The 18,934-nt window shown below is 40.1% G+C and overlaps 1 protein-coding gene across 1 annotated transcript in view; it reads left to right on the top strand.

Annotated features, from left to right (window-relative positions):
* LOC109036755 (uncharacterized) overlaps positions 1-18,934 on the top strand; it is a 62,677-nt gene that overhangs the window by 41,187 nt on the left and 2,556 nt on the right. The window contains exons 6-12 of the mRNA XM_019051118.2: positions 11,720-11,931; positions 12,759-12,885; positions 13,525-13,719; positions 14,846-14,929; positions 15,709-15,871; positions 17,046-17,334; positions 17,974-18,421. Coding sequence (XP_018906663.2) covers positions 11,720-11,931; positions 12,759-12,885; positions 13,525-13,719; positions 14,846-14,929; positions 15,709-15,871; positions 17,046-17,334; positions 17,974-18,421 — 1,518 coding nt within the window. The remainder of the gene's footprint in view (positions 1-11,719; positions 11,932-12,758; positions 12,886-13,524; positions 13,720-14,845; positions 14,930-15,708; positions 15,872-17,045; positions 17,335-17,973; positions 18,422-18,934) is intronic.

Below are 18,934 nucleotides of genomic sequence, written 5' to 3'. Positions count from 1 at the left end.
ATCCTCATAAACCAAAACAAAGCGCTGCCAATTTCGGGCCTCCATGGGGCCCAGTGTCCATACTCTCCCCATAAATTTACTATAATTTAAACGCGCTTCGCCGCCGGGTCATTCAAAACGGCCGCCCTTCGGAGAATGGCCAGTGGCCACACTTGTCAAGTTACTTCTGCCGCGCTTCATATTCCGCACGTGTTGGATGACCTATCGCGTGCGGACTGCAGAACTCGGCAGAGGTTTAAGTACCTTTATACGCAGAATATACACGCAGAATATGGCCACTGAAGATTCCTAAAGATTCCACTCGTGATTTGGTCAGCGCAGCCATCTTAGGTCATTTATGGAGCTCTTAGGATGAAAAAAAAATGGCAGATGTTACTTGCAAACCATTCACAAGTGCAGATGATGAGGTTGTATTTGCTGTTATGACCATGACATTTACTCGCATCCTTAGGAAACGTGTTCACTCAGTTTTGAATCCGATAATTCTATTTGAAAACGGTTTTTTAACTTGGACCTCTTCTATTCTATGGCGTGCCATAGTAGAAGTTAGGAAGTTACTAACCTTGCAACTTCAAGTATAAACGTCAAAGGTTAGGATTAATCCCTTCTGACTCGCTCCCATCTAGAGTCGCTGCAATTTGTTTTGGATCCTAAGAGCTCCATAGAATCCCATGTCCATTCTCTCCCCATAGAGGTACTTTAGCAGAGGTAACTCGCCGAATGTAGCCATTTGCCGCGGCGGCCATCTTGGATGACCCGGCAACGCGCGTTTAAATGGGCCCTCACAATTCGCAACTTAGAGCTCGTGTTTTGTGGGATTGATATTCTTCCAACAATCGGGGGGAAACGTGTGAACTAAGTGTGGTCTGTAATTTTCAGAAATGCAAGAACTAAACATCAATAAACAAACTTGTTTTTAAATGGACACTGCAAATTGGTAAAAGGTGACCCATGAATCACAAAAGGAATGCAAGATACTGGCACCGGCCAGGAAAGATGGTTTCTCTCCCCCCCCCCCCCAAAAAAAAAAAAATTGCCTCTGTGCTCTCGCCTAGTGTCATGCTTCCTCAGATAGAAGATGGTTTCCTTCTCCCACGGAAAAATGAAGCTCATACTTAAGGATCAAATAAAATTTGGACAGCTGCCATTTTGTAGAACAGTAATACCTGAGACAAATCCAGAATTTTGAAAAAATTTCCTTGGCGTACATACACTTTATTTCAGAATGATCGTTGGATTCTTCCCTGCTGTTTCCTCCCTGAATTATGCAACACCAGTCAAACCAAACCCGAAAATTGGTCAAATTCTAAAATTCATTTCTTTCTTCACATTTCCGACATCGGTTTTATTTTCTTACAAATCGATTTTTTAAGGCGAGATTACAATTTGGTTCGTCAAAAAATCGATCCCTCTTTTCAAAGTTGTACCTGAAACCAAATAATTTTGCGACTGCGGAAAACTCATCCATGCCGAGTAACGTAAAAAATCAGTAAATAATAATTAAAAACAAATTTTTGGCCAGAGAGAGCAGCTACCTGGGTTTGCGTCATAAAGTTCCGAATTTTTCCATTCAGACGAAGTGAGTGTTAATTTTTTGTCACAGATTGGTTCTAAAATCTGCCGAACCAATGGTCATGATTTGCAGCTATTGATAGGAGAGATAGTCTCTCAATAAGCCCGCTGTTAGCTTATTTCACGGGGGCTCGCATAGCGGGCCATAGGCTTTAGAAGGCGCAAAACGCCCTCTAGGGTTGGACCGCATAGCGACCAGGGAGCATAGTCCCTAGTTCGAGTAAAAACCCAGCGCGTGCCCTGCCGCATATCCCCAAACCCCGCGTGGAAAGTGAAATCCAGTTTAGACCCCAACCGCAGCCCCTTGTGCGGGTCTGACAATGAGACTCCTCCGCATTGGCCGCGGCTGCCTCGGCGCACGGTGGATCGAGACACACGGAAGTCCTGTCCTCGCACGTTTTCTCGTGAAAGACAAATATGATCACTGATAATAAATTGATGTATACTTGTCCGTTATCAACCGTACTTAGCCACCAATTATAGTGAAAGACAAACCTATTCTCGGAACAAACACCAATCGTTATTTGTGAATTTTTTTTAGAAAAAAATTCCGGGTTGTCATTTTCAGAGCAATCTACAAAATTTTATCTTCCATCCGTGCGTTTTTTCCCGAGATGGTCTTTTTATGAGACAGAGCCCTTCCAGGCTACGCCAGGCAGGGATGCATAATGAAGCTTCCCAGGATGGCATTATTTCGTCTCGCTGAAAAATGAAATTTCATTTTTGATGAATCTAGATGTTCCAGGGACTACATATGCAACCCGCATTAAATATCCAAGGATTTGTCTCGAAACTTTTTAACCCATGATTTTTGCCTTGAAACTTCAAGATTTGACAGTTTCGTGCAACACCAAGGCTGGGGTAGATGTTAATGACAATTTTGGGAAATTTCATTTTATGAATTTCCATAATGAAATTTTGCAGCTCTGACGGCATGTCACCGCGCTGTGACGAGGAATTGAATTATGTTTCGCAATTATTAGGAACTGCAATTTTTGGCTCTGTTTACAAACCACGAATGTGTCTAAGGCAATTAGTCTAATCAGGCATTTTGTCAAATGCCTAGGCAAATAGTCAAATTTTGACAGTTCACGGAATTCTGTACATTTATGGCGAGGAGTTCACGGGTTTTCAATATTTTGGGAAGAATACCTGACTCTTCAAATCTGCAAACTCTCCTTGTCCCTCCCTTTTTACATGCCTCTAGTTTTACAAGTTAAAACTTTAAAATTCTATGGTTTATGACGTGCTGAAAATGTCATGAGGAATGTCCTCTCGGGATCTGAAAATCGTTTTAGGTACTATTTTATGCTGCATATTTTTACAGAGAACTCCCTCTTACAGAAGCAAAGAATCACTCTGTCTAACATGAGGACAAAAAATTAAAATTTCAATCGATGTAAGAATATTTGACTATTTCCCTAAACATTTGACAAAATGCCTGATTTGACTTTTTGCCTTCGACATATGCACTATTCTGCCGTGCTAAGGAAAAACGCCGTATGAGCCTTCAAACATTGCCAAGTTTCCTCCGATAAATACCGAATTCCCTAGGGAAATTGTGAACGTTATTTTCCAAAACTTTCAGATAATTTTGTACGCAATTCAATCTAAAATATCTGAAAATTTCAAGGAAAAATATGCATGAATGTTGTCAAAGTACCTACATGTTTTATCAAGGGAAATTTGGCAACTCTCAAATGCTCATACGGCGCTCTTCCTTAGCACGGCAGCATTAGTTTCCCTCGCTTACAAGTGTTTGATGCACGAGTCAGAAATCGTGGCTCTTAATCGCAAAATGTAGTTCAATTAGAACGAGAGCGAAAGCACTGTGCGCCAGGACTTGACGCGTTCTGTGGGTCGATCTACGGTGCGGCGTGCGGCGCGCGGCGCGACGCGTCATCTCGGCTTTTCCGTTTCCGCTCGACCGCATCGAGCTGTGCGGGTTGCCTACCCGCAGAACTCTCGACCTTCGGCATTGAGTTATCAGATGACAGCGTCGTTGCCAATCGGTGCCGCTCACTAACTCTTCGCGTATCTATTGTGTTATGATACGCACGGTGCGACGAAGGCAAAGCAAAGTTGCCCGGTGGCTTTGTGAAATCATTGAATTTCCTCATCTGAGAATTATTTTACGAAGAGGGCTTTTCTTATTTTATTTTGCTTACTAAGCTGTGGCAACTGAGGAGGCTTGACCCACTCAGGTGCCAAATAATCCTCCCAAAATTAAAAAAAATTCGGAAAGTCATACTCATCGAGACGGAAATTAGATTGTGCTGTCGCAATGTGTTCAGGGTGGCAAAATTTCATGAAAAATAAAACCTTGAAATCTCACGTGAAATATTTCATGAAATTTTAGAAATTTATGAAACATATTGAAAAATACCGGCCCCTTTTCAAGTGTCGCAGAATGTAAAAAAATGTGACTTTTTCCCAATTTTGTGTGTTTTAATTGAGTGCGGGTCGCATACTCTATCCCCTGAAAAATATGAAATATTTCACAGCCTCGCCAGATTTCATGAAATATTTCACAGCCTCGCCAGATTTCATGAAATATTTCACAGCCTCGCCAGATTTCATGAAATATTTCACTAAAATTTCCAATCTTTCATTTCTCTCTCACGTTTCATGCCACCCAGATGGTGTTGCAAGAATTCGAAATTTAGTCCAATTGGTGGCGCACCTCAAATCTCAAAAATTCCTCCAAGCGAAACGAAGAGAATATTGCGAGGCAGAACATCGCGTTGAAGCTGGTGTTCTGTTTACCTCAAAATTTCAATATATTTTTCCTCATATTACGGCGAAAAGCTAAGACATAAGTTCCCTTCTAGCGGACCCGTCGTCCCCCCCCCCCCCCCCCCCCGTACCCTCACCAAAAATAAATGAAGGAAAACGTGGCCATTGTATCGTCGCGCAAGTCGAAAATTCTCATACATTAATGTCAGATGATTTGGAGACCAGGGTGCAAAGTTTTATGCGCCCAAGGTGACTACACCCTTACGGAGCTAGGCCAGAAGGTATACTTCGGACTTAATTCAATGGAAAATACGCAGCGTGACTAAAAGCACCTGTCATATTAATAATAATATATAGCTTTATTTGTTGATTTGTGCACATGGCTTTTACAAATTCGTTGTCGCCTGGAAAATAGTGCGAAAATAACGCCACAACACGTCGCAACGTTATTTTGAAGGGTAACGTCGTGATAACGTTTCAGCACTCCTTTACCCGAGCGGTTAGTCTCCAGCCGAAATAGGCAATAGCTTCAATACGTCTCCAATCAGACCGCAATTTTTTTTACCTTTTTTTGGCTCATATTCGTGCAGATACCTTGTATAAAAACAATATATTTGAAAAAATTGGAAGGTCTCAGCCACTGAAATGAAAATCGTTTGCTCGTATTTCAAAGGGACAGTTGAAGACTTAAACGCTCGGATAGAAAAATAAACCGTCTTAGAGTAACATTTAAATGTTTTCTCACTTCACTATTTTTCATCAATTTTTTTCCAAGAAAAATAATAAAATTTAATTTCGCACTGAAGTAGAATAAGCAAGTGAAGGCGAGTGTAGACGAAGAGAAGAATTTTTGCATCACTGATAGTCTTTCCTCCTGTTCTACCAACTGCTAGCTGACGTTATTCCGTTCGAGAGGACGGAAGATTATTGACGCAATACATGCCGCATAATAAAGCTCATTATTCTATTGAGTATCAGATCCGCTCGCGGAGCTCGTGAGACCCGTGCCCGAAAGGAAATATTTAGTCCGCAACGTGGCAACTGCTCGCGTGTTTATTACCGCGTAGAGAGAGTATCAATATTTATTGTCCGACGGCCGACGCGACGCCCCCCCTTTCCCTCCCCCCGCCAGATTGCGGGAGGGGAGGCTGCGACTGCACCACTGACCTACCGTAACAATGAAGAGGGGCGCGTGCCTTCGCTACCCTACTCGAGTTACCACCTCTACCGTCAGCGACGGATTTAGGGTGGCCCCGGGGCGAACTCTTCCCCCGTTTTGCTCCCCCTTCCCTGTTGTACGTGGAGCTGGATTATTTACGGGGGGGGGGGGGGGGGCTGGCCTAGATTGACCAATGATATCGAACCCTGATTCCACTTATTCAGGGGTGGAGAAAGTCGGGGGTAGACATTTTTGGAGATACTATTTTGGATGCATGCGCGTACTTGACCACCGCGATGCAAATTTTGTGGATGACAAATTGAAATTGGCACCTTGCGTGGATAGATATTCCGACAGTGGAAATTCAAAACCTGGTATCAAGCGCCGTCGGGTGTTGCCAAGATTGTGCAAGTGTTTCTCGTTTTTAGCAGGGATCTAAAGGTCCGAGAATGGCAAATCTCGTCACGGAAATGAGACCAGAATTTACAAAAAAATTTCCTCGTGAAAATTCCATGTAGCTGAGGCATTCAAGCTTTTTACAGTGAGGAACAACACGCTCCATTGTGGCATCACCTTACCTGCCGTGCCGAGGGAAAAAACCGTACAAGCCTTAAGACGTTGCCAATTCTCTCCCCGATAAATCGACTGCAGTTTGCAATTTGGAACTATAGATTTTGGCTCTTCTGAAAAATCCTTACGTGCTTAATAGGGAAACTAATGGCACGTACGTTGTTTTTAAACCGGGCTAGAATTTATAGTTCCCAATTGCAAAATGTAGTCCAAATTACCTATGTATTTTTGAAGTAACACAAGCATATTTTTCCTTGTTGGTTTCAGTTATTTTAGAGTGAATTCCGAAGGAAATCTTCTGAAACATTTGAAGAAAATTACCCAAAATTTTCCCTGTAAATTCGTTTTTTATTGGAGGAATCATGGCAACGTTTGAAAACTCATACGTCGTTCTTCCTTCGCATGGCAGTAATGGCTTGAGTTCCCGGGCCCCGGCCCTCTCGAGAGCGTCCCGTATTTTTTTACGAACGGCCCCCCATCATGAACTTCCGAAGAGTTTTCGAAACCGCGGCAGTTGCCGGACGGTGCTGAAGAATAAGCAATTTTCCTCATATTGGCACATGACTTTTTTCGCACATTTTGGCAACCTCGCACCCCGAATGAAGCGGCGGGGCTGAGGACGGAGTCAAGTCGACTACTATTGTTATTTAAAGGGTCGATTCGATTGGCCTCCCTTCGAGCCTGGTTGAATGAGCCACAGTTGCCAGCTTGAACCCCTAACTCAAGGGGAGCCACGAGTCTCTATCCTCACAGTGTAAAATTTACCGATATTAAGGTACACGTCACAAGTTTTATGACTCGATGGATTTTAAATAATTTTTTTTTAAATTTGTTTTTATTTATTTTTTATTTTTAGACTCTTCTCTGCCTTTGGGCGAAAGAATTTGTGTTTTGAAAAACTGAAATTTTCTTGAGTTTTGGCCAAAATAATTTCACCCTCAAACTGTTCTTTTTCCTGTGTGAATAATAACTAGAGAATCCCGTCTCGGTAGTTATAGAAATAATAACAGAGTAAACAAAAAAATGTTTTTGAAAATCCAACGAGTACTTATTCTGAATCCTGAGAATAGCGGCACTTCAAGCTCAAGGAACGTTATTTTGCGAAAAGCCTGTCAGAAGGTTTGATTCACCAGATCGGCATTATCAGGGTGCCAAATTCCATCAAAAAACTTTGCATGGCTCATCAGATTTTTAAAAAACAACTTGACCTAGAATCCTGGATGAGGATTTGTAAAATTCAAGGGGAATCCTGGTGTGGAGATACAGATGTAGCCCGCTGAAGCTGCAATCCAAGCGAAGCTTTCTAACGTGTAGTTGGTCACTGGAATCATCTCTCCGGAAGCAATAGAAACTAAAAAATGGAGTGGAAATAGCTGTGAGGGGCCGTCCACATAGTGCGTGACCCTCTAAGGAGTAAGAAGGGGGGTAAAGGGAGCGTCACGGCAGTTTGTTTTACCCTGTTGAATAAGGGTGTGGAGGAGTCGAAAAATCCGTAACTCAGCTTTACTTACTGTATGAACAGTGAGTCTGTCAAAGTGAAAGTTTTACTCGATCGTCAGGGAGTCCGAAAATGTTGGAGTCGGGGAAAAAGCAAAAAAAGTCATGGATTTTGAAGATGAAGAAATTATGGCAGCCCTGCCTTAGTGCGTGTCGTAATTTTATGAATGGGGACTCGTAGGGCGTTTTCTGGAGTTCATGAGGAGTAGGGGTTGAGGCGCTACCCTTCCCGTTCACCGGAACGGTTGAGGAGGGCGGCGAAAAAAAGTTTCTGCCGCATCAATGATTGTCGCTTCTTTGACGTAAAGGCGCACCTAGATTTCCCTGTGAGCCGTGTTGACCATATGCCATCATGCTTCCTGGGGCTCAACTGGACGCACTCATACGCTGTTGAGTTATAGGATAGCGCTGAGGTGTTGCCGAATACACCCGTCCGTGCCAGAATTCGTATCCTTCCTTAGAACGTTTTTATCGTCCCAAGTTAAGTGAACTGAGGATTTTTCTATTTTTAATCATCATTTTTTTCTTCCTGTCTGGATGGACAGAAGTGGTGAGCGCCTCCTCCCCCTTTAGAAGATGCTTTTTTTTTTTTTTTTTTTTTTTTTTTTTTTTTTTTTTTATAGCAATTCGCTGTTTCTTAGGTGTAAAAACGTATGTTACTTAATATGAAGAATGCAGAATTTTCACTTGCAAATTTTATTTTTATTGAAGAACACTCTTGGGCGTTTCTCATTGAAAATTTCACCGATTTTTTCTATTGGATGAGCCCACATATAGATTATGGGAACGTTTTAAATGGATTGCATTAAAAAGATTGAATTGAGTCAATTTTGCAATCTTGGAATGCAGTTACTTCGTCCAGGAAGTGACAGATTTTGGTCAAGTTTGATCAATTTTAGAGCCTTTCAGGAGATTATTTAAAGCCCCCGCCCCTCTTCATCTCTGAGGGTACCTAGGGTGTAAACGTGTGGAGAAAGTGGACTGATTGAGCTGAGCAGAAAATAGTAGTGAGTTTTTGCCGTTTTCGGATATCAGATGAAAAGGAAGGAGGTTTTTGGGGTACTTAAGTTGAACTTCTTCATTTAGGTACCCTTCACTTTTTTGGTCACTTGTGAATTATTTCAACTCTCTCAGCTCACCATTTCTTATGCTTGAAATGATTAAACCAAAATACTCGGCAACGTCGCATGGTGTCAATAATCTCTAAATCTGATCGTGGAGTCAACGATGGTCGACGTTCTCAGGCAGTGAAAAGTCACTTTTGACCCTGAGCTTGGTGTCAACAAACAGAAACATATCTTCCTCATAAATGAAATACTGAAAACATAAGTGTCCAGGAGATAGGTTTGGATCACGAAACATTAAGTTAAGTTGAGGGAAGGTTTGGTTTAGTGAAGTTGGATCAGGTCAGGTAAGGTAACTGGGTAAAGTTGAGGAAGGGCAGGTACCTAAGAATAAAGAACACAAGTCAATCAAGACTTAAATTCCGAAAGATGTCGTCAAAGTCAAGCCTCAAGTTTCGATGACACTGTGATCATCTTTCATACCTAGGAGGCAGAATTTTTTATTTTTGGATGATCATGGGTGTCACCATAACTCAGAAAAGCTGTCCCTGGTAAAAATTGGCGATACGAGCTGCGTTTCAAAATTGGAAATCATATAGCTGGCTGTAGAAAGCGGAGCAAATCATATAGCCGGGCTATACGAAGCTACAAAAAAGTATATAGTCGGGCTAAAGTTCCTATCGCCGGGCTTTACTTTTTATCGCCATTGGCTATAAAAGGCTATCAGAAATTGTGTAGAAATTCGTGCGCTTTGGAAATCATTAAGGAATCATAATTCATACGGAACTACCTTAACATTTACAAAACACACATTATATTTTCCTTTAAAACATATTTTTTTTCATCAATTAAAATGAGATGGTCCATCCAGACTGTGCAAACATTTCAAAATCATGAGTTGAAAAACGCTGACTCCGCGAGATCAAACATTAGAGCCTAACACAAAGCGGAGCGGCGACGCACTGGCGCCTACAAACCTAACAGGGATACTTCACGCATTGCGCGGCGACGCTTTGGCGCCTACAAACCTATCAGGGATACTTCACGCTTTGCGCAATGCGTGAAGTATCCCTGTTAGGTTCGTAGGCGCCAATGCGCGTTTCGCGCTCTCTGCCCGCCCGCCGCGCCGCAGCGCTTGAAGCAACTATTTCACACCAGAGGTATTGCAAAGTATCATAAGAAATTGAAGGCGCTCCAACATATTAAGAATGACAGGCATCCTTCAAAAGTACGGAGCTTTCCTCGCAAAATAAATCAAGATACTATGGCACAAAAAGAGAGCGGTAGTCCAAAAACTAACTAAGTCCTAGTATCCGTATTTAGTAACGTTTAGCATAAACTTTATCGTCTGGCTGTTGCTTAGTCAGCATCGGCTATAAGAAATTGTACAGCCGGCTACAGAAGCTATTGGAAATCTTACAGCCGGCTGTAGGTCTATGGTATTTTGGAACACACTTTCTACTGCCAATTTTTATCAGGGGTCTGTTGATACCATGGAAATTTCCCTGGGGTTTTCCTACCCAGGGAAAGCCCCCACCTTAAAACTTCTGGGGGACTCTCCCAGTTCCGAAAGAGGGTTTTACCTAGAGGGAGGCATCTCATGTCCGGTGGAAGGAGAATTTTTGGAAATAGAGACGTCTCAGGAACAGTTCTGAGCTGTTCATTGCGGAAAATCGCGTGAAGCACAGTATCGGAAATGAAATTAAAGTCACGCATTTAGGTACTCAGCCCAACTCCCTCACTTGATGAGAAGGGGCCAAAGTAGCTTTCGGAAGGGGGGGTAGGTCCGTCCGGACCTAGTGACCCGCCCCTGGATTAATTATATCCGCCGAGAGGAAAAAATCGCCCGAAACTTGAATCAAAATTAGTAACTGAAGTCACCTCAGCGCGAGTCTTAAAATTCGTCGGAAATGAAGGACAGTTGTCAATCCATTTCAAGAATTTGCGTTACTTACCTACATGAAGTACCTTTGCAGACGGGGACCCTCCATGTGACATACATATCAAATTATGAGGTGCGTATGGAAATCCCGACCTCAAGGAATCAAAATCGCAGAGCAGACATGTCTCAAATTCACGGGGTGAGCCGTAAAGATTGTGATATATCCACTCACGCTGTGAAGACACACTTAATCTGGACTCCATTCTGCACTTAGGAACCACAATATCTGGATCATCTACAAGAACACATACGTATAGGGAAACTAATTGTTCGTACGTTGTTTCTAAACTGAGCAAAAAATTGTAGTTCCTAATTGCAGAAATCACCGTATGTCTGTGCTCGTGCTATATGAGGTGGATCTTGATTTATGTTTGATTTTTAGGTCCAATTCTAACGATTGAATTTTGCTTTTCTGGAGTCTCGAAGAAGTTTCATAGCTGATATGTCAGGGGGGATGGAACATATTGCATGCAAATTGTCTCCCCCTAATGGTTCTCCCGGGGGCGGAGGGAGAACTTCCGAGCTCTCAAAAAGATGTGTTTTTAAAATACGTAACGCTTCTCGGGGGGGGGGGGGGGGCAAGGAGAACGTTACGGAATTATAGTTTTTCATGTTAAATGATATCACGTAAGCGTTACGAGGCCGGGGGGGGGGGGGGGGAATCCGGAAAAATTTCACGTACTTTATTAACGGTTCCTAATGATATGAGTGACCGTGTACCTACACTTTTGGGAAGATTAATTTGTACATTTGGTATCACAATTATTTATATGTATATTTGCACATGTTAAAACCATTTTCAAAGAAGGTATGAATTTTATAGCAAAGAAAAATAATTGGCAGAGTGACTAAACTTTTTGGTTTTTTATATTGTTGCAGGTACTCATGTGTTGGTCAGCTGTGTTCATCTGGTAACTACTGTCACAAATGAGGGTTCTCCACGCTGTATAACCATTCATTTTTATTATATTTTATTGCCTAGTTGTACCTATCTGAAACAATTCATAAATAATCATCATACCATTTTTAATAGTCTAGAAGAACATGAAATTCGATTAATGTTGCTGGTCTCCTTTTCAATGTTTTATCCAATTATCCTAAATCGTACTGTTCATTGTTTGCTCATGTAATTTTCATCTTCATTTTTAAGCTAATTCAAAGTTTTTGTTTTACCCTCAGCGATGCTCCTGGAAAGTGTTGGTTTCATGGACGCGTTGGACGCTGCTAACATCAAGACAGAACCTCGCAAACGGAAACGAAAATTGAGCACGACGAAAGAATCTAATGGTGGACCAGAACCCAAAAAAGAGGCCTCACCCACCGGTGCCTCTGGAGATTCTGACTCTCCCAAAGTACCCATCTCTCCACCCATCGTTAAGCCGCAATTTAAGGTAAAACTGCTTCTCAAGGCATTTTCACAAAGGATGAGACTAATGGATCTCCTATTGGTTTTTATTTTCGTTGTCTCCTGTGGAGAGACTCTGAGAATACTATTTTAAGGGACAAAATTTCAAAAGTCTCAAGTGTCATCAAATAAGTGGTGATAAAATTTTTTATATGGTAGTACGCTTGGTAAGAGAACTTTAATGCCCTTGCTGCATTCACTTTTTGTCTGGAAATTTTCTCTTAATTTTGTCCTTCCATTTATGAGGATGATCCTAATTTTGGCTCTTGGACTCCTATCACGTAAAGAAAATAGTAGCTCAATCCTAGCTACACTTGATGGTGTCTAAGAATTTCAGAATTATATAACTCCTTTCATTTTAGAAATGATGAAGAATCTCAACTGGTATCTTCGGAATACCTTCAATGTGAAGGAAGTAGGGAATCCTCTCATTTAGTGTTCATGTAAAAATCAATTAAAAATTTACTCACGCTAACTGTAAAATTTAGTATGATAATTTTTTTTTTTTATTAATTTTTACAAATGCTATAGCGGGTTACAAAACACAAGGTGAGTACTCGAAATGTATTCATACCAAACCAAAATGTACCTGAAAGTTTCTCGTATTCTCTCATTGAATATCCTCAAAACAAAATGTTCATGCACATGAAAACAGATAATGATTCTCTCTTAGGTTTCATTTTTTTATTTCAAAAGAAAAAAATAAGAAAGAAGAGGTACTAGAATTTGTAGCATTCATTTCATCAAAATATTCGCCAAAATTTAGTATATAATTTTATTTATGTGTCTCTTAACTTGAATTTCCTTTTACAGTTTTATCAAGATACGATGGAAACTTCGCTTGAAGAGGACTCCAAAAGTAAAGAATCAAGTGAGGTTAACCCTCCAGAGCAAGTTAAACCAAAGGATGAGTTCCATGCGGATGCTCAGGAGGACAAATGTAAGTTCATTTAGGAATTATATTCAGGTTGTTGCACAGTTTATTTTTTAATTAATTTTCAGGAAGCACGTAACAAATGATAATACCTACCTGCATTTTTCCGTTTTTTTCCTATAAAATTTAAAGTGAGAAAATGGTCTTTTAAGTTCCCTCTGCTAATTGCAATCCAGTCCGGATAGAAAGAAGGAAGTATTCTGCCAGAATTTCTGCTGATGTTTTAAAAATTATAAAGATGAGGCAAAAATATCATGTATTAGTTAAGGCACCATATATTTTGCTCTAATTATTACATTTTATTCCTAAAACATGAAATTTTTTTTTTTTACATCTAATCAGTTCAACCGAGTCGAAAAATTGGAAATATTTTTCCTTCTGTCTGGGATTTGTCAGGGAATTATTCTTCCTGTCTGTCATGGAATTTTAAATTTTTCCTCGGTTTTTTGGCTGTCTTTGTCACGGAAATCAGGAAGATGTATGAATTCTGTGTTTGAAAATTGCTAGACACGCTAATTTCTTTTTCTTTTTTCAACAGCACAGAAGTTAATTATGCATTTTCACTAAAAACCTGTAATGTTGAATTCTTATTTTACCCTCCGTGAAAACCGATTTTTTACAGTAAAAATATTTTTCTGTCAACAGCAAGTTCTGAAGAAGAATTCAAAGTGAATATCACGGAGAATGAAGTGCCCCTGGGTGAAACGAGGCCTGAAATGCCAAAAAGTGCTCTAGTCCATTTCAAATCAAAGAAAGACGGGAAGAGGAAAAGTGTCTCCTGGAGAGAAGAAGACTGCCTGATTTCAGTCAAATACTTCGAATTAGATGAAACAGAAAGGAGTAAGTAATTTTTTTCTATCCCTGCCTGTTGGTGGCAAGGTGGTAATACTGTTTTCTTGTCATGGGTCACTAAACCAAGGACGTATTTTGACTTTTTAATACATTTTTCTGAAGGTAAATAATGCTTTAGACACAATGTGCACTAAAAAAACGCTTAGTAACTCAGAAACCGAGAAATTCGCAGTTCAGAAAGCACAACTTTTCCGCATATTTAAAACGCCCAAGTTTTGCGCCAAACCGAATGATAACATCTGGCACCGATCAGGAGCAAGCACGGGTTCTACTACTTTTGTCAAATGTCTCTCTACTCCTTGTATATGAAAACAATGAGAAAGTTGAAACTATATCTTTTAAATCAAGGAATCGAATCACATTCATGTTACTCGCAGTTTACGATCAACAATTCAGAAAATGAGAGGAGTTAGTGATTTGACTGCCCCATTACATCATCTCCATCGTTTTCCGCCATTCCAGCGTGTTTGAAAATCTTCCGAGTCTTAGGACTTTTAAAAAGCAAGCTTGTCCCGGATTTTGGCCCTTAAAATGCGCAATTAATCATCACTTAATCTACCTACCTGATACTTTCAGAATACTGTACAAAAAAATGCATAGTTTAGTGACCTATTCAAATCTATTCTACGCAATTGATTCTAAGTGAAACATCCCACCTTGACAAATATTTTTATTTTCCACACATTTAAATGGACTAAACCCAGTTGTTGATAATTTTTGATTAGTGTCACTGCTCCCCCTCAAATGTTTACTTGATCATAATTACCGTGTTTTGCTTATTATAATTTTTGGGCTGAGTACCCTTAATTCTTCCAGATTTTTCAAAATCCACTCATAATTAGAAATTGATAACATTTTGTTGCATGTATCAGAATCGGTCAATGTAAGCCTCCTGTTACACAACTTTTATAGGTATTACTAAATTTGACCTGTTTTCATTCGCCCACAAAAACATTCTGTCCATCCTAATGTCAGCAGTTCAGACTGTCTCCACAGAAAATTACTACTCTGAATACTAAAAACCTCCTCAAAGAATTGCTTGGACATGAAATATTTTTCAAAATTTTCCTCAATGCACCGTTTTTATCCTAATTTTAACCCTTCTCTTTTTCAGTAAATGTTACTAGGAACTTCACAGATATGAAACAGCAAGAAAGGTATGCTGAGAGAGAAAACTTCCTAAAAGCAAGAAATCTAGGTAAGTGTTCTGAAAATTTTCTCTCATCTCTTTATCATATTCGTTGGTAATCAATGGCTAAATGTGAAAAATGCATAACTGAATTGCAACATTTAAACATTTCTGGATGGATCTATTTTTTGTCATTATATATTCTGAATTCATTGAAAAACGATTTTTGGACCAACCAGGGTGTCTACCAGTCCGGACTTTCTGAAAAGTCCGGAAATAGTGCTGATTTTTTAAGGGCAGTCTGGAAGAACTGTAAAAGTGCAGAAATTTCGCGAGAAGGTCTGGAATTTTTTTCCTTTATACCATGAGTGTTTTTTAATGAAGCCAGGAAAGTTTGCAATCCCCTGCGCGTTGATTTTTAGAGTAGTATTTGCCTGCAAGATCACAATTGTGCAGTCAGTCAATCTTCAAGCCATCGATGAAATTTTGCGTCCACGTCATTTTTGTTGTAATTCATGTGAAAATTCCAAATTTTAGACATTTTTCGTATTTCTTCAAATGGAAGTACTGAAAAAATACTGAATTCTTCTGTTGAGGAGGTATTGAATTTCTTGGGAATGCACTGTAAAAGTACTGATTTCTTGCCAGCCTGCTCTAGTAGACACCCTGACCAGCTTAACCGACCCTTTAGCTAATCAGCGCATCATACAATTCTTAAAGTCATTCTTACTTTTTCATTTTCAATTAGGGCCTCCCTCTCTGCTTCTGCACACATTTGCAATTTTTTTTTCGTCAAATACACCCCTCCTATTATTTTGCTTACCAGTCTATTTCTGTCTCTTTTCTAGCATCAGAAGATATAATGGAAGAAAAAGTTGCGTGGATGTGCCCGCCTCCGCTTATCGATTTAGAACCTTCAACTGTCATTCCTGGGAAAAACAGTCAAGAAAAAGATATCCAGTATGCTAGGGAGAAGAATGTTCTTCAAGCAATTTATTTCAACCGTAGATCGTAAGTATTTTTCTTTTTTGTCCCTACTCGTGAAAACAGGCTCCTTCCAAGAAATCTTCCAAGCATTTCTTAGAAAATTTGTTTTTTATCAAAGTATGATATCATTTGTAGACGGAACGTAACTTGAAATAAAACAATCACAATGATTAGTTATTGATAAGCCGCAAGAATGTATAGAGCAATTAGTCTGAAATTTTTTGCTTTTTCAAATTGTGAAGTCCTTCAAGTGATATCAAGTTAGCCTCTATTTTAATGAACTGGACTTCATTTTGCAATTCGGAACTACAATGTCCGACTCATCTGTAGAAACATCTATGCCTACAGGGAAACTGATGGTACATACGTTGTTTCTGAACTGAGACAGAAGTTTTAGTTCTGAATTGCAAAATTAGTCCTATTTATGATTGTCCACAAATGAAGGTCTTGATTCTTAAACACTCAAAATTGAGTTATGGAGAGCAGAGCCTAGAGGAGTGAATCATAAAAACATTTCGGGTCACAAAATACTCCAACTCCTCAAACCAAAATACAGTCATGGCAATTGACAAAATGTTGTCTGAAGGAAAAGCTGTTTAAAATTCTTATCTGCCACATTCAGGGCTTTTAACTGTCCACATGTTCTCTACGCCCTCTTTTAGCATACATGTGAAGTAAAGTGGTCTTTAGGACACTAGAGAGAGAGTTTTCCATCAAAATTTCCTAATCTGACTTTTTGACCACACTGGAATCAAAAGGATCTACAGACATATTCAGTTTTTGTGGACTGAGGTTGATTTTCCTATGGACGGTCCAATTTTTTTATTTTATATTTATTTATTATCATGCAATGATTTCATCATTGGCCGAAAAGAATCAACTCGCAAAATTAATGGAAGGATTAGAATCAGAATTTCATTCCCACAGAATAACTAGAGGATGCTTATAAGTAAATCTATATTTAGGCCCAATCATAGTTGCCTGAGTTTCATGTAAAATTGATTTCTGGCAGAAAGGCTCAAGTCCATCCCTGCGCTCTGAAATTCCCTGCAAAATCACCCATGTCGAATTCCTGAATCCCTCACGTTTAGTTACGGGGAACAAAATTCTGTAAGTTTGGGCTTGTCACTGAAATCCCAGGTAACAGACCAAAGTGATGAGTTAAGAAAAATATTTTGAGCCTTATTTTGCTTTTCAGGATTCCTGATACACCTGCTGAACCAGATTTAGAAATTCACGCGACGACTGACCCAACTTTAATCCCACTAGAAGATACAACAGGCAGTACAGACTCAGTTTGTGACTTCACGCATGAACCATGGCCAGAACCAAAACGAGAAGAATTTGAAATGACAATGCCCAATATGATGATGCCAAATAACAACTTCATGTATCCGGGGATGAACAATAGTTTTCCATGCGGTCCGTTCCCGCCTGCGAACATGTTCCCTGGAGGTCCAAATCCAATGGGCCCTGGCGACTGGAGGGTGAGTACTTTTATCAATTACTTTTTGTTCCAATAGAAAACTTTTTACCGATCGCAGAGGTATTGATCGCCCGGTAAATTTTAGAGATTCAGCCCTCTCCTTTAACCTGTTTTCATTTTTCCTTCTTTCTTTTTCTTTCTTCTTAAATTGCAAGGCAGCTAATCCCATTCTCACCATACCTCTGATAAACATCAGGTTGTAGGTTTCAGGGATATTTAACAAGAACGGTTTACTTCTGTAACAGTTTGTACCGTTCCTTTTCAAGGTATTTCTCGAAAATTGATTTTCGTTTAGAAAAGTCCCTGTCAACATCTTGATTTTTCCTAAAAATTTCACCTATTGTCAGAGCCTTGATTGACGAAGCAGCGCTCCAAAGAAATAGCTTCACTCAAAAACACTCGAAAGAAATTAAACGGAATTAGAAGCTCAGCTCTCCTACAACATGCAGATTCTGAGGAAATGTGGCAATTCAGTTCCAGAATATTGTGTTGAGTGCAACAGGGGTCTTAGAAAGTAAAGTTTTGCACTTTCTTCTTCCAAAGGATTCTGAATAGATCTCATACCAGTAGTACATAGCTATCTGTAAATGTGTGTTCATACTTTTGATTGAAGTAGCTAATTGTTGCATTTTTCTTGCAGGGACCTGATCCCAACATGCCGATGTTCCCAGGTGGAAGACCGGGCCCAATGGGTCCTGGACCTGGACCTATGGGACCAATGGTTCCGGGAGGTCCTCCTGGACCGATGGGTCCTGTCGGGCCAATGGGTCCGATGGGCCCAATGGGACCTGGTCCAGGCCCAGATATGGGCTTCCCAGGCAACTTCGATCCTTCATTTGGGCCAGGTATGGGCCCACCTGGTGGTGGCCCTCCAAACATGTTCAATGGTCCTGGGCCTGGTCCGGGTTGGTTCGACCCGAGCGGTAACAACATGGGCCCACAAGGAATGATGAACATGAACTCAGATTTCGGACCCTCCGGCAACATGCCTCCGCGGAATAGTGGCAAGTACCGTAATGACGATAGGGGAGGACGAGGCGACAGCCGACCTTGGAAAGGAAAAGACAAGAGCAAAAACAAAGGCAAAGGTAAGAGTTTTGGCTCCTTATCAATGAAATTCAGCTTTTATCTTTACAATTGAGCTGTTAACTTCTTTTCCTACTTACAGACAGAGTAATGCAGTATTGTTTTAGCCTCATGCTGTCCCTCCTATACTAAGAATCCCTTTTCCAGAAATTTCATACAAAACGAGAAAAACCGTAATTTCTGCTCTAACATAAGCGGGCTCTTTCATTGTCAAAAGCCTTATAAATGTCCTTCCCATTCTAAAATCCGATGTTTACTGATCTGGGAAACCCAGATAAATCCATGTTTTCATAGGTGGGTTCTGAAGTACCAAGCAGTGTGAACAATTTTCGTGAACTCAAGAATTTTTAGGAAAAAATGAAATTTCCTATGTTACAAAAAGGTACTCCAAAAATACCAAGTTTTTTCTAAAGAGCAAAAACCTAATTTTACGTTATTAAACAGATTAATTATTTTTTAATATTTTCAAAAGATGTGAGTATGAAGGTACATTGAAAAACATTAAAACTGTTTCC

This window comes from Bemisia tabaci, chromosome 7, assembly GCF_918797505.1.
Source record: "Bemisia tabaci chromosome 7, PGI_BMITA_v3".
Lineage (NCBI taxonomy): Eukaryota > Metazoa > Arthropoda > Insecta > Hemiptera > Aleyrodidae > Bemisia > Bemisia tabaci.
This window is presented reverse-complemented; position numbering and strand designations above follow the sequence as displayed.